Source organism: Equus asinus, chromosome 3 (genome assembly GCF_041296235.1).
Source record: "Equus asinus isolate D_3611 breed Donkey chromosome 3, EquAss-T2T_v2, whole genome shotgun sequence".
Lineage (NCBI taxonomy): Eukaryota > Metazoa > Chordata > Mammalia > Perissodactyla > Equidae > Equus > Equus asinus.
The window spans coordinates 122,324,407-122,338,680 of record NC_091792.1 but is presented as its reverse complement, the minus strand read 5'-3'; the positions used below and the strand labels follow the sequence as shown (position 1 = coordinate 122,338,680).

The 14,274-nt window shown below is 40.5% G+C and overlaps 1 protein-coding gene across 21 annotated transcripts in view; it reads left to right on the top strand.

Annotated features, from left to right (window-relative positions):
- DCUN1D4 (defective in cullin neddylation 1 domain containing 4) overlaps positions 1–8,668 on the top strand; it is a 68,583-nt gene extending 59,915 nt beyond the window's left edge. For 9 of the 21 annotated variants that reach the window (XM_070505899.1, XM_070505902.1, XM_070505910.1 and 6 more), the window contains 3 exons: positions 2,984–3,088; positions 5,173–5,275; positions 5,394–8,668. In XM_070505899.1, the coding sequence (XP_070362000.1) occupies positions 2,984–3,088; positions 5,173–5,275; positions 5,394–5,449 (264 nt within the window). In that variant the 3' untranslated portion in view covers positions 5,450–8,668. Of the gene's footprint in view, positions 1–1,011; positions 1,072–2,983; positions 3,089–5,172; positions 5,276–5,393 lie in introns of those variants that run through there. The other 12 variants (XM_014862337.3, XM_044765951.2, XM_070505896.1 and 9 more) reach the window with 5 other exon arrangements.
- The last annotated feature ends 5,606 nt before the right edge of the window (positions 8,669–14,274 follow it).

The following is a 14,274-nucleotide window of genomic DNA, read 5'->3' as shown; positions in this document are numbered from 1 at the left end:
GCTTGATTTTCACATCTTACAGGAAGACCTATACTGGAACAGTCTTAGGGACTGGGTTTTTTTTTCATATTAGAACTTCAAATCATACCTTAATAAAACTTCATTATTCTCTGCTCTACATTAGCTGTTATTAGTCTTTAGCTTGAGAAGGGCATTTATTCCATATGCGGACATAACTTGTTGGAATATTTGGGGTAGGACCCTTTGGTTTTACAGCTGTACCACTAAGAGGCCTGGGCTCATCTGTGACTGCTTTTAAAATCTGTGTTTAAGAAAGATAACCAGGCAGAATCTAGTTGTGTTTTGTAGGAGGTTAGTACATCTTTGGTGTATAGAACCTATTTAGCTTCTATTATTATTTGAAAAATAAAATTGTTTTTAATTTCTTATTTTAGAAAATGAAAGTTTATGAAATGCATATCTATGCATCTTGGGGCAAGAGGTGGGCAGGGAGAAAAGTCTCATTTCTTCTCCTTTAACCTGATGGGCCTTCTGGGGACGCTGAGTGACTCTTGACTGTCTCAAGGTACTTTCTGCTTAGATTCTAACCTTGGGATGCAGAAACCTGCCCCTTGCTCCTTGGTGCTTCATGAGCAGAGGATCACAGGGTCAGTGTTGACAGTGTACTATTTTAATTTCTTGCGAGGAGCTTCTGGATGTCTTTGCTGTACTCCTTGAATTTGTTAAGGTAATTTTTTTTTTATGCCCATTATGATGATGGCTGCTTCATAGCATCCTGGGAGATTCATTTCACTTTTAATTGAGAACCTTTTGCAGAGAATGCCATTAGGATCATTGTCAGACAACCCCCTGGACGTGTCTCCATTTTGCTGTTTAGTAGATGTTTGCTGTGGGATCTCTCAACTGTGCTGTTCCCAGGAATTTCGAGTGTTTGTAGTTATGGTCATTTGCACTTGGCCTCAAATCCACCCACAGGCAATGTTGGTTATCAGTGAGATGCCACTGTTAAGATCGTGAGTGCATCCATAATATCTTTCTCTTATTTGCTAGGCAGAAGATGGTGTTAGTGATTGCGAGCTGCTGGCTGGCACCCTTGCAGAGCAGGAGTAAGTGAGTGCTGTTCAGCTTTCCGGTCCTGTGAGTCTGATGCCTTTCCTCCATGTTTTGGCATCACTGCCAAACACATGCATTGAAATCCTTCATGATCATCAGTTTGTCAGATGATTATATTGTTGCAAAGAGTCTGTCCAGGTCCTTGTATCTTTTTTTTTTGTCACTTTAGTGTATGTCCATTGTGATGGGGACAGAGGCATTGATGATGTTGGAAGAAGGCATAATATGTATCAAGGCAAGACTAGCGATTTTAGGTTTAGTGAAGCATTATAAACTCCTCAAAGGGAAAGCTTTTCCGGAGTGCCCATGCCATCAGCCCAGTGCTGCATGAGCTGTTGTTCCACAGATGAACTTGGGCCCAGTCCTGTGGTGCCACATGTGTTTTCAACAGTTTACTCATTTTTCTTGTGGATTTCTTCATAGTGTGGTTTGCTGTTGCCGTCTGCCACACCTATGTTACAGGGTAAAAGGAAGTTTTCCATTTGCTTGCACAGTGCATCCCAGAAGTATGACCCCATGAAATGCAACAAACCAATGAGGCTTGGTTGGCAAAAAGTGGGCAATCTCTAGAGCACCTTTTCTGCTGTCCTTCTCTCCATGGGAGTGAGTACTGCAGCCCTGGGCAGGACGGTCTGCATGGCCAAGGGACAGGCAGAGAACCCTGTGGAAATTCGGAAGCCCCACCTGTTTGCCTTGAACTGTGGAACTGGGATACTTCCGCCATCATCAGACTTAAGTTGTGTGGCCTGCAACAGAGAAGGGTGACTCGGAGCCATCTGACCTGGTCTATTCATGAATAGTCGTTAAGCTTTACGACTGTGACCAAAAGACAGACCTTTCGCACATCTTCCTGTATCTTCATCTACCTTGTTTGCTGTTGCTGAGTGAGGCCCTTACATTTGCTGTATTGTTTAAGTCCTTCACTTTTAAAATCAGTGTCATGGCCAGAAATGCTCTGTGTACTAAAGAACACTTCACTGTTAGAGTCCTCGAGGTCATAATTTATTTTGTCGGGAGGTACGTGTGGGCTACGTATGTGGCTGACAGTGGTGGTCAAAACATCGTCCCTTAATTTGGTGAACATTTAGATTCCACCCCACAGGGCATAGCCGGGCACTTTCTCCCTTCATAGGAAAGTACTTTTGTAAATTTCCACTGTAGTTGATACCACGAGGAGGCTAGCTTTGCATATGTGATTTCTTTTCTGGTTTCCTTGTGAAATGTTGTCTTTCACTTGGCTACTAGTTAGGGGTAGTCTGCTAGGAGATTTCACATCTAACAAATCCAAGGTAAGAAGGACTGTAATAGGTGGACAGACTACTTTCCCCCAGAGTGGGTGGATGAATTCTTACTGGGAGAGAATCTCCAAAGCCCCAACAGTTTATTGTGAGCTGAATTTAATTCCAACATTTGTAGGCACAAGAAAAACATTTACCAGTGAAATAAAATTGTTGGGAAAATGATTTTTATTAAGAAAACCTGATTCCTAAGCATGGAAATCAAAACCTTTAACTTTAGTTAGTTAAGTTATGGGCTTTGGGGTCAACCATTATGATTTTGATAATTATCATAAATGTCAAACAGCAAATGATTGAGTTATAGATTTTTATTTATCCCGTGAAATAATAATAGATATTTTTACTACATCATTAATTGATTTTGCATTAGAGTGATCATTCGATTGACATGAATCTTTCTCACAGTAAATTTATACAATACTGAAACCATTAAGCCTTCCGTGGTGTTTGACTACTCGCCCTCTCCCACCTTAGTGTTGATTCAGGGTTTTTATGGTGTATGATAAATGAGCTGTTTACTAATTTCTTGTTGAAGTGAAATAGAAATTTGGATTATTGGAATTTATTATTTGGGGGCATCTGGCTCATCCTTGTTTTTGTTTGTTAAACAGGAAAAGGACCAGCGCAGCCTAGACATAAACACTGCCAAATGCATGTTGGGACTGTTATTAGGAAAAATCTGGCCCCTTTTTCCAGTTTTTCACCAATTCTTAGAGGTACCAAATTGTTATTTTATGGAATGTATGTTTGCTTGCTTAGAACTACCAAGTATACTGTAACAATTTTATGTAAATTTCTGTTTGTTGTGCTTTTCTGCCCATAGGAATAATGGTGACGTCATTGCTGTTTTCCCCGTGTTTGCATTTACTGTTTTGCTGCATAACCCCTGTACGAACACGTCAGACACAGCTGCAGCTCTGTCCCTTCCTTTCTCGTCCCCACTTTAAAAGCTTGACTTTGGTTTAGACTTCCTACTCTCTCTAACAGTAGTAAAACAGAATTTACTTTGTTTTGTGGCTGTAGGTGAATTTCCACTTTTATTAAGCAAAAGTTAAAAAACAGCCATCTGCCTTCTTACTAAAATTGGTTTCTAATGTATCCTTATGTACTCTTATCTCCAAGTAACTTGGGGACCTAGATCAGTCTAAGTGTTAGGCACCTGACAGTATCTCCTTCAGTTTAAATTTTCTTTGTATTTGTATTAGGAATAATCCAGCACTTTACGCCATCATTGTTGTTTGTTTGCTTTAAGTATTAATGATCAAAAATTTTGAGCCGCTGGTTATGAGGAGCTGGTTTTGATGCGCTGTGATACTAGGGGACCTGAAAGTGTGTGAGCTCTAAGTTTGAGTTACTTGGGTTGTCATATCTGGCATCCTTCTTGCCCTCCAGCCCCAAAGCCCTTAAAAAATGCCCTTTGCTTGAAGGGATAAGGGTGTTGGGTCTTTGAGAAAATCCTGGGCCTTAGCCCGACTCCAGCTTCACTCTTGAAATAGTCTTTCTTCCAACTTACTTTATGTAATGGTCCAGAAAAACTTCCAACTGATATGTGAATCTTTGAGGACTGCTGTTAAAAATTACTTGTAACATTCCTAACTGGAACTCCTGAAGAGAGATATAAAAACTAGTTTTCATAAAAGAAATATTTGTTTACATGATAATCCATATCTACACGTGATCTGTTGTGATTTCTCTGACAACCCCATGAAATGTTAGCTTTATTTGGAAAATAAGTAGAAATAAGTTCTTGTTCTCAGAGAGTTTAGCAGAATTTGAGCCCGAGTGTCATGGATTCTTGAGCTGAAAGACCTTGCCAAAAGCAAATTTTACTACACAATTCCAGAAGCATCATCAACTGTTTCAATGACTGGTTTTTGCTTTTAGTTGCTTAGAAAGTTAAACGTGTAGTTTGTGCTTTGTTCTCTCTTTATATCGGTTTGCATTTTTCTTTTAAAAGGGCACAGTAATCCTTTCATTTGGGCTTTTCTTATGTTTGCATCCTTAAAACCGCTGGCTCAACTCTTTGCTTTTTAGGTACTTGTATTATTTTCCAATGTTCCTCATTTTAGTGGTTAGGATTTAAAATTGTTGGATCTAGGTTTTATTTTTAAATCTTTATACAGGAATACTGTATTTTAAAATATACACCTGGCATATTTCTTGTCTAAGAGAAATACAAAAAATACCTCATGGCACTTCTGATTTCTTTTATGTTCCAATTCAAATTCTGAATTATTAGAACAGTGCTTTTCGTCAGTGGCCAGAACAGCTGGTTCAGAGAGTGCTTAAGGCACTTAGGAGGTTCTCGTCGTGTCACCCACTGCTGCACGTACCCTCAGCTGACGACGGACAGTGAGCGTGCTGATCGTTTCAGGGACGGTTAATGGGAGCTGCTCTTCATTAGCACTTACTTTGAGCCAAGCACTGAATGAAGTGCTTTGGATAAATTATGTGAATTCTCTCTTTGAATCCTTGCAGCATCTCTATGAAGAAGGTATTCTCCCCATTTTATATAAAAGGGCTTTTGCAGTCTAGAAATTTCACTTCCAGGGATATAAAATTGTTTTTCTTTTATGTGCGTGTCATTTTGTGTTGAGCCCCTATAATATTTTTGTAATGAAAATTGTCATCGTAAGTTCTACTCTTGCTCTCCCTCACCCTTCTCCTAGATTGGTGCTTAACACCCCTCAAATGGAAAGAGTCAACCTTCATGAACTTTCTCAAGTTGATTCATGCAGCAGTTGAAACCATACCGTTTGTTGATCATGTCAGTAATTCATATTACTTTTCCCTCCATCAGCAATCAAAATATAAAGTTATTAACAAAGACCAGTGGTGCAATGTGCTAGAATTTAGCAGAACAATTAATCTTGACCTCAGCAACTACGATGAAGACGGAGCATGTAAGTACTGGTCCTGGGTGTTCGCTCACTCTTCCCCTCGCTGTACATTTTGCACAGCTTCCTCCTGTGAGAAGCCTCACAGCCCTGTTGTTCTCTCTCTCTCTCTCCTTCTCTCCAGGGCCGGTTTTGTTGGATGAGTTTGTGGAGTGGTATAAAGACAAACAGATGTCCTAGGACTTTATGCATAGCAGCGAGAGAGTCACTGTTACCACAGTTATGTCAACCATTAGCCATAAATTGCTGTTTGTATCCAAGCGCATGCTGCTTTTCTTGCACTGTCTCCCTTTTGCAGGGACGTTTTGGTGTTTGCGATTGAATGGGCCGGCTCTGCCTCCTGTGTAGCATTGTTCTCTTGGAAGGCTGCTTTGCAGTTTGTATTTACACTACAGATTGGTGAATTTGCCAACGTCCTCACTGTGATTATGTGTATATTGCTGTTTAAATTTTGTATATGTGTATAAAAAGAAAAAGCTTCACCTAGAGATTATTTCTGCAAAAATGTATTGTAAAAATAATTTTTGTGGCATATTTCTAGTCCCTTTTTTCAAATGAACCAATTATGCTTTATTTGGTCTCAAATGTAGCATTTCAGAAAACAAGACAACTGTTACCATAAGCAAATGTTGCCAGAATTTACCTTATTGTTTAAGAGGCCAACTTGTGGAAGGGGGTGGGGTCTTAACTTTTCAGAGGCATATGCCAAATATAATTTGGTCTACTTAAATGTTAGCATTTTTAAATGAGGAAAGTTATAATTACTTGAACTTATAGACATGTACCATGCCACAAATCATTTCCACCATGCAGGGTATAGGTTTTTATTTTCTAATGTTAACGCTGTAGTAGTTTGAATATAGGTACAAATGAACAAAGTAAAATTGCACCTTTTTTAAAATGAGTTTTAAACTCTTATAAACTTTCTTTAGTGTTTTTTTTTCTTTTGCATTCTTCTAGTCAGTGTTTGGTCTGCTGATGCTTTCTCCGCCATTCTAAGTAAAATTTATTTTGCCTCCTCTGTGAAAACCTAATGGTTTGCTGGCAATTTATAACTGCAGAGCACTTTTAGTTGTGGCTTGAATTTTGAGTTAAGCTTTCATGGTGTCTAGTTTTCTAGTTTTTTGGAAAAAGAACTATACTATAAATGAGAGGTGTTTTGTTTTGTTTTGTTTTCCTTTTTTGTTTCTTTCACGCTAGGCTTTTCCTGGCAGCATGTCCACTGCAGGCAGTGGACACGAAACCACCAGCAGCGAGCTAACTCTGTTACATGCTAGGACCTTTCCTGGAGGGCCGCTCGTCATCACCTGAGTAATTTGTACAGAAAGGTGATAGCCATTATTTATGTGGATGTGGAAGCGAGAGTAAACAAGATGGTATTTTTAGGTTTGTATTTTATGTCTTTTTTTTTTTTTCCTTGCCTTACATGTTTTCCCCTCAACTATCTGGTGCTATTGAATGACTAATTTAGTCCCTAAAGTTTTGTGAAAACACAAAAGTCTAATGATTTAAACCAAGTAAAAAAGTTAATGGTGCATTTGAACAAGTGAATGCTATAGTTGTCAGCAAGATTCATGATTGAACATAGAATGATTGGAAGAGGTTTGGATTATTTCAAAATATGGCCAAAAAAAACTTTTGGATTAAATGTGAACCTTTAAAAGGCATGAAATGAGTAAAGCACACAGACAATGCTACTCGTGACCACTATTTTACAGTTTCTTTGCTAACAGTGTTCAGATTTTCTTTATTTTTTCCCCTAACTGAACCACCAAAGACAGAAATTTCCTATGTATATACAGTGTGTGTGCATATACAAAATCATGATATGGTAGAATGAAATTACTTCCTTTTTCTACCAAATAGAAAAGTTTGGTTTGCTGTGAAATAAATCAGAAGTTTGAAAAACTCTGTAGTAATTAAGCATACTTAATCATTCCTTCTTTAGGAATTGTAGGCTCACTTCCACCTTACACATTCATACCAGTTTGCACAAATCAATATCTGAAAAGAATAGAAGATGTTGATGGCAAGCACAGCACTTGAGACCGATGTGTTGAAAGGGGTTCCGTTCCGACAGATGCCTGTGGCTTCCAAGGGCGATTGGCCATAGGCAGGTTCAAATCTGTGGAGAACTTGATTCGTTTTCAGAAGTATCCCATAAAGTTAAAGAATCACACTTGAAAGGCAACAGTTCCTAAATTTGATCTATAGTTTTGTTGAAAGCAAATATAAATCATAGTGAAATTATTTTAAAAGTTATTGTTAGAAACTGGAGAATTTTTTAACCACTAAGCACAGTGCATCCTAAAATAAAAGGATTGTTACGGGGGTACTGCTGCGTTTCATCTGCAGTGACCGTTTCTATCATGGGAGGACAATCCGAGTAAAACTAGTTTATGATGCACAATATGAAAGTAAGGGTTCCAAAGGGATAAATGTGCATGTTTGGAAAACTCCAAATAATCTTTCAACTCTCTTGAAAAATAAACCTCTGTGGCTGCAGAGTGCTTGCCCTTGGTTTTCTTGATTTTATGCATTTATTTTTAAGAGGAGAAAAAAGGGGTCAGACAGAGTAATAAGATACTTTTTCTTAAAAAATTCCTGAGTTACCTACAACTGAGTGATCATTGAGCGCTTGTTTACTGGCCGCTGTTGAAGAATGAGGGTGCCTTCCTCTGGTGTTTTATCACCTGAGTCTACACCCCCTCTCTTCCCCTTGTGTTTTGAACTCACATCGCAATACTCTGTCATATTGGAATACAACTTTTGATGTTTACTGCTTTGGTAGGTCAGAAATTTCATTATTTGATTTGCCATAAACACCCACTGTAATGTTACGTGCAGCTTTTTTGAAGCATGAACTCTGAATTAAGTTTTTATAAATCTGACTAGATAAACCCCTAGATTCTGGTTTAACAACAGATTTCTGTTGCCTCTCAGTATCCGTTTTAACAGTGCTTTTGAAGTTTATACAGAAAGCTTTAAAAGTTAGTTTGTGCCCTTGGTTTTTATTCTTACAACTGCTAAAATACCTCTGTAAGCCTTATCTTTTACTCTTTCATATGTTGTATAATAAATGTATAGAATTCATTGACCAACTAAAATGTTGGGTGTCTGTAAATGAGATCAAAACGTGGGTTGCTTTTTTTCATAAAATAATTTCTCTTGGAGGTTACTGTTAAATGAACAGCAGCTAACCTGTAACTGTGAATGCTTCGTGTCGTCAGTATTTGCATTACATTCATAAACGTGTGCAAGTCCTGTGACTCCCAGCTTAACTAAAATACTGTTATGCCACCTAACTTGAGTACAGCAAACTGGTTTTAGGTTTTAATGGAATTGATGTAAAATGATATCCCATAAATAAAAAGTATTTGTGTTTGGTTTCAGAACTGATTTGTGAATTCATTCTTCTCTTCTCTGGCTTTTTCTTTGACAACCACTTAAAGTGGCTCCAAAGCTACAGAGCAACATGCAGGAACAGTGTAAGGAACACCCATATGCCTGTCACCTAGGTTCTCCAGTTGTTAATGTTTTGCCATGTTTTCTGTGCCCCTCAGAGTGTGTGTGTGTGTCTACTTTTCTCTGTAGATAGGTAGACTTTTTTCTGAACCATCTGAGAGTAAATTACATTATGATACTTCGCACCTAATCTTTTGAAACAAGGACATTCTTAAAACCACAATACCGTGTGATCACACTCAAGAGGTTTAAAATTGATCTAATACTATTACCTAATATGGGGCCAGATTAAAATCTCCCCATTTGTACCAATAATGTCCTTGATAGCTATTTTATTTTTAATCCAGGGACAAGCATAGCATTTAGTCATCGTGCTACTTTTGTCTCTTTTAATCCAGAACATTTCCAGATACAGTATTTTAATGATTAAAGACAGTACAAACACTCCTCAACAAAAAAAAGAAAATTAAAAATTTACTATCCTATGTTAATATATTTCTAAACATTGAGCTAATAATTGAGTACTTACTGTGTACCTGGATCCAGGCAGAAATGACCATTTTTACTACCTCCAGGGCTGCCCCCAGTTAGTCCGTAGGTGTGTGTGAGCCCTGGTTACCACGGTCTGAAATGGTCTTTCATAGATGTCAGCTCCCTGATGGCAGGACCGCTGGTGGACAAGTGGATGCCCAGGTAGCATACATGGACGGAAGCAAGAGACAGAGTTCCCGTTTGGCAAAGAATTGTCAAGACCTGAGAAACCTCATGTAAAGATCAGAGAATCCAGGAAAGACTGATACCAACTTAAAGATTTTTAGAAGCTTGAAAGCAGGAAAGGAGGTAAAAAAAACAGAATCCAGGTGCGCATTGTTTAAATTGGTGATATAGGTGGTTCTTTCAACTATAATTTGGGCCAAAAGCTGAGGATCAAACCCAGAGAATCTCTGGTCTTCCAGACACCCACAAAGATTGGGAATGGATGGTGGGTGGAGATAAAGGAAAAAGCTGGGGCCAGCCTGTGGCTAAGTGGTTAAGTTTGCGTGCTCTGCTTCGGCACCCAGGGTTTTGCTGGTTCAGATCCTGGGCATGGACATGGCACCACTCATCAGGCCACGCTGAGGTGGCATCCCACATGCCACAACTAGAAGGACCCACAACTAAAAATATAAAACTATGTACTGGAGGGATTTGGGGAGAAGAAGAAGAAGGAAAAAAAAGATTGGCAATAGATGTTAGCTCAGGTGCCAATCTTTAAAAAAGGAAAAAGCTTAATCCTAAATTGACAGAAAGGAGTGGGAGGTGACAAACCTTAGGACAGGGAATTCTTAACCCGGGCTATGACAAACAGAAAGTCATGAGGCACATTATCCAGTAGAAGAAAACAGGAATGTGAGATGTATTCTCCAGGCAGGACTTGTAGTCCACATAAAAATTCACAGGAATTAAAAGTTCTCCAGCAATGTAATTGGAACAAGATAGACTGGAGAGAGGTCAAGTCACTAACATCTGCTCTGGACAATGCAGCTGACATCCCCAAGGGGACAACAAGAAAGATTGCTCCAAAGGAAAGGCATTTTTAAAGATAGCTTTTTGAAATAATGGGATGAAGAGGAAAGTGAACTAAAAAGTGAAAAACATTACCCGCAGAGAAAAATGGAAGATCATTGGGTCAGCCCCAGGGCTAAAGAAGTGAGGAGGGAGGGGCCTGCCCTGTGGCCTAGTGGTTAAGTTCAGCGTTCTCTGCTTTGGCAGTCTGGGTTCAGTTCCCAGGAGTGGACCTACACCACTCGTCAGCAGCCCTGCTATGGCAGTGACTCACAAACAAAATAGAAGAAGACTGGCACAGATGTTAACTCAGCAAATCTTCCTCAGCAAGCAAAAAAAGTGAGGAGGAAAATTAGCTACTTCTGGAGAGCAACTTTTCTGGATTTGTTTGAACCTACAGGAAGGCAGGGCATTTTTTCCGTGGTGCTATAACGTGTGTGACATCATACTGAAATGAGTCATTTGAACGTTGTCCTCAAATCCTGGTGTGATGAACAACTTTTAGGCAGAAGGTGAGAGAAAAGCTTTTATGATTCCTTTAGAAAAGAATTGCCTTTGGAGCTTCGTTATAGCTAGAAAAGAAAAAAACTATCACGTGAGGAAATAATACATCGAACTTTGTGACCCTGTCTGCTTAGCTAAGCTTGTAGGGCAGAAGACATTCCCGGATAGGGCCCGCTCACCACTTCTTTTGGCACATTCAGCAGAAAATCATTTGGCGTTTCTCTCTCTGGAATTTGTTCTTAACATTTATGTTCAGTTGCCTGAACAAAATAAAATCATCCCGTGTACAGAAGTACCTGCTTAGAAATCATGGTGAGTAAGTAGGTTATGCTGAGAATAATAATTGGAAACTGAAAAACAAAAATCGACCATAGTAATTAAATGGAAATTTTTAAAAACATCATTTGAAATGTAAATCTCTTCTGAAGAAATGTATTCAGTCCTTTGAAAGAGATTCCTTTGCAATCACTCTCTGAAGAGTGTGGATTGTGAAGAACCCTGGCAAGGAGAAAGTAAGCTGAAGAGGGTTTGTTTCTTCCTCTGACACTTTCCAGTAGCAACGTCTCAGAAATGCCTAAATTTGAATATCTGAAATTCAAACTAGTGTTCTCTAGAAATCTTAGGATAAATGTGTGATTATAAAGGGAGCTGCAGCTGTACTCATTACCAGTGAACTAAGTCACCAAAAAGTTTTGAGCCAACTTTCAATAGTCTGCTGAAAGCCACTGCATTTTGTCTCAACTTGCTGCTTATTTATTTTGGCTTCATCGCTTGTAGTAGCTCCTACATACTCCATCTTGAGGACTGGACTTGGACAAAAGTTGTGATCCTATCACAGATATTCCCAAAATCGTTGAATAAAATCATAGGTGCCTTTTAGCGACTACTTTGCATGTCGCAAAGTGCTCATAAATCCTTCAAGTCTTTATTCCTCGTACATCTAGGTTGATTTTCAGATTCTCAGTATAATCATTGTGTCAACAAACTTTAATTGTATGTTAGGCAGAATTCCTGTGTGAAATTGGAAACACAAGCATTAAAATTTATAAGTGTGTGGAGAGAGGGGACTGGGGTAAATAGAAAATCAACAGACTGAAGAATTAGCAAGGACCTCTGGATGGAAGGTCTTATGCCCATTGGGTATAAGTGGCATCAACTGCTTATAAATAGTAGACCAGAAAGACACCGACTCAGTTGGAGCTGGGAGTTCCTTTTGGAGAGTACAACATTATAGGGGGAAGGGGGATTCAGCACAGGACTCTCCTTAGGGCGGTCTGCAGTGTACACAAACATGGCAATAGAGGCAGCAGAGGAGTTAGGCTTCTCAGGACAGAAGAGTTGGTGGTTGTCAGCAAGAAATAGCAACATAATTGATGAAAAGATGCCAACAGAAGAAATATTCTTGATGATGAAGGATATGGAATGTACTGAGGCAGCTACGTAGAGCAGGAGAGGGTAATGCATGTTCCCTGGTGGAGGAGATGCTTTTCAGATCCCTTAAGTTCACTATGAGGATGTCCAACCATAGTTGAAAACCCCCACACAGTGTGAGGATTCTACCAGGCCTGAAATACACCATTTACCTCCTCACAAGGGATTTAACTCTGCCGTCCTCTGGAGACTGGCCATAAGCCTGCCCGCTCACCACACGGAAGTAACTGGTGCAGAACACCCCAGCACGTTCCCCGAAGGATGGGGGATCGGAAGGTCAGTTTTCCAGGAGCATCCCTCCCCAGGCCCAGCCTCCCCTCCTTTTCTAGAGGGGAGGAGATACCCATGGGAAGAAGATGCCAAGATTCTGGGAGGGGCCTGGGAAGCCCCATGCTGGGAGGTGAGAATGGTCAGAGAGTATGGACCAGAGATTTGGTGGAGGGGAACCTCAGGGGGAAGACAGGGAGCAAGCTGGGCTTGAGGTGTGGATGAGACTGGGAAGACAGGGCTGGGAGAGCAGGAAGCTCACCTGTAACAAATTGCAGAGACCCCAAGCTCATACTATGTTTGGATTGACGACAAATAAGAGGCATAAACTGCAAGAGAAGCAAAAAATTCATCTGGGGTCTCAGAATTGCAATTCACGGAGCAAAGATTTCAGGTAGAAACTCAAAACGTGTCCTGCCAGGGAGTAAAGTCAGAGGCTTTTAAAGGTAAAGAAAGGAGGTTGTATTGCAAAGAATTTTAGTCAGAGTTGGAGGCAGAGAGCTGGTCTTGGCTAAACGTTGACTGACTATTGATTCTATCTTCAGAAAGTCCTCAGTCTTTGTGACCAGGATGTCCATTCTCCTGCTGACTTGTCAAACAATTGCTTGTAAAACAATTGCCATTTTGGCCCAGTCCAAAGGGTTGGCCCAGCTCAAGGTTCAAGACAGGAAAGCAGTTTTTCTGGGAAGGCAGCTCTGACTCGACTTAAAATGGCTCCACTATTGTCAGTTTTGATGGGCTCAAATCTCCCGGGGAGGCATTGGCTGCCAGCCTTCAGTTCAGTCACGGGGAGAGTGCAGGCTAGCGGAGACCCCGTGCACTCTCCTCTTCATCAGAATTGACGCAGTTTTCCCACAGCCTCTGTTTTTCTGGGCAGTTGGATTGTCAAAATGTTTGCTACTAAGCAGTTGCATTGCTTAGGTCTCCCCCTGTCCCTACCCCATCCCCTGCCCCAACCCCAAAATAGCAGGGTTATGTTTTTAATCCTGCTAAAAGAATAGGTTGCTAAAAGGCACCTGCAACCATCTGCCTCTTGCGCCAGCATGGAAATTTGAAGATAAGAGAGCAGACTTTTGTGGGTCTTTTAGGCGGAGTACTTTTTGAATTCTGACCGTTATGAGATGACAGACTCAGGATACTGAACAAGAAAAAAATTAGACTTTTTGTCTTTCTGGTTCAACACGGTCATATTCATGACTTTAGCACTGATGTCACATGCGCATGCACACATGTTGTTTTGAGAGTTGGTTGCCAGCAAAACGTAATGGATTTGAGGGATGTAGTCAGAAAGGCCAGCTGGCGGCTTACTGACACCATTTAGCTCCTTTCAGAAGAGAAGGCGGCCAGCCAGGCAATGTGCTTACCCTGGTCTTGAACACCTTTTGACAATCTTGGGAAGTGTGTGGAGGAAACTGAGCTTCAGAGCATTCAAATAACCTCGTAAGTCACATAGCTGGAAGGGGGGACTGAGGTTCACACTCGGCTCGATGTCTCCACCCCAGCAATTTGCTGAGGAGGCCACATGGTGTAGAGAAAAGTTTGCCAAGAGTAGGAGAGTGAGGCAAGTCAGCTGTCTGTGTGCTGCTTGGTTCTCTGATGGACTTACTGCCCGTCTCCTGCTAATTCATAGAGAGTTTGTGAGAAACACAGCTCAGGGATTGGCCAGTTTTTCAGAAGTGGGAATGTTTAGAGATTGCTTGAGCTTCAGCCCAGGAACTGAGCTCACTGGAGAGAGGCGATGGCTGATTGGCCACCTCTCTCAAGTGTGGGGCTCCCGCAGGTTAAGGGCTCAG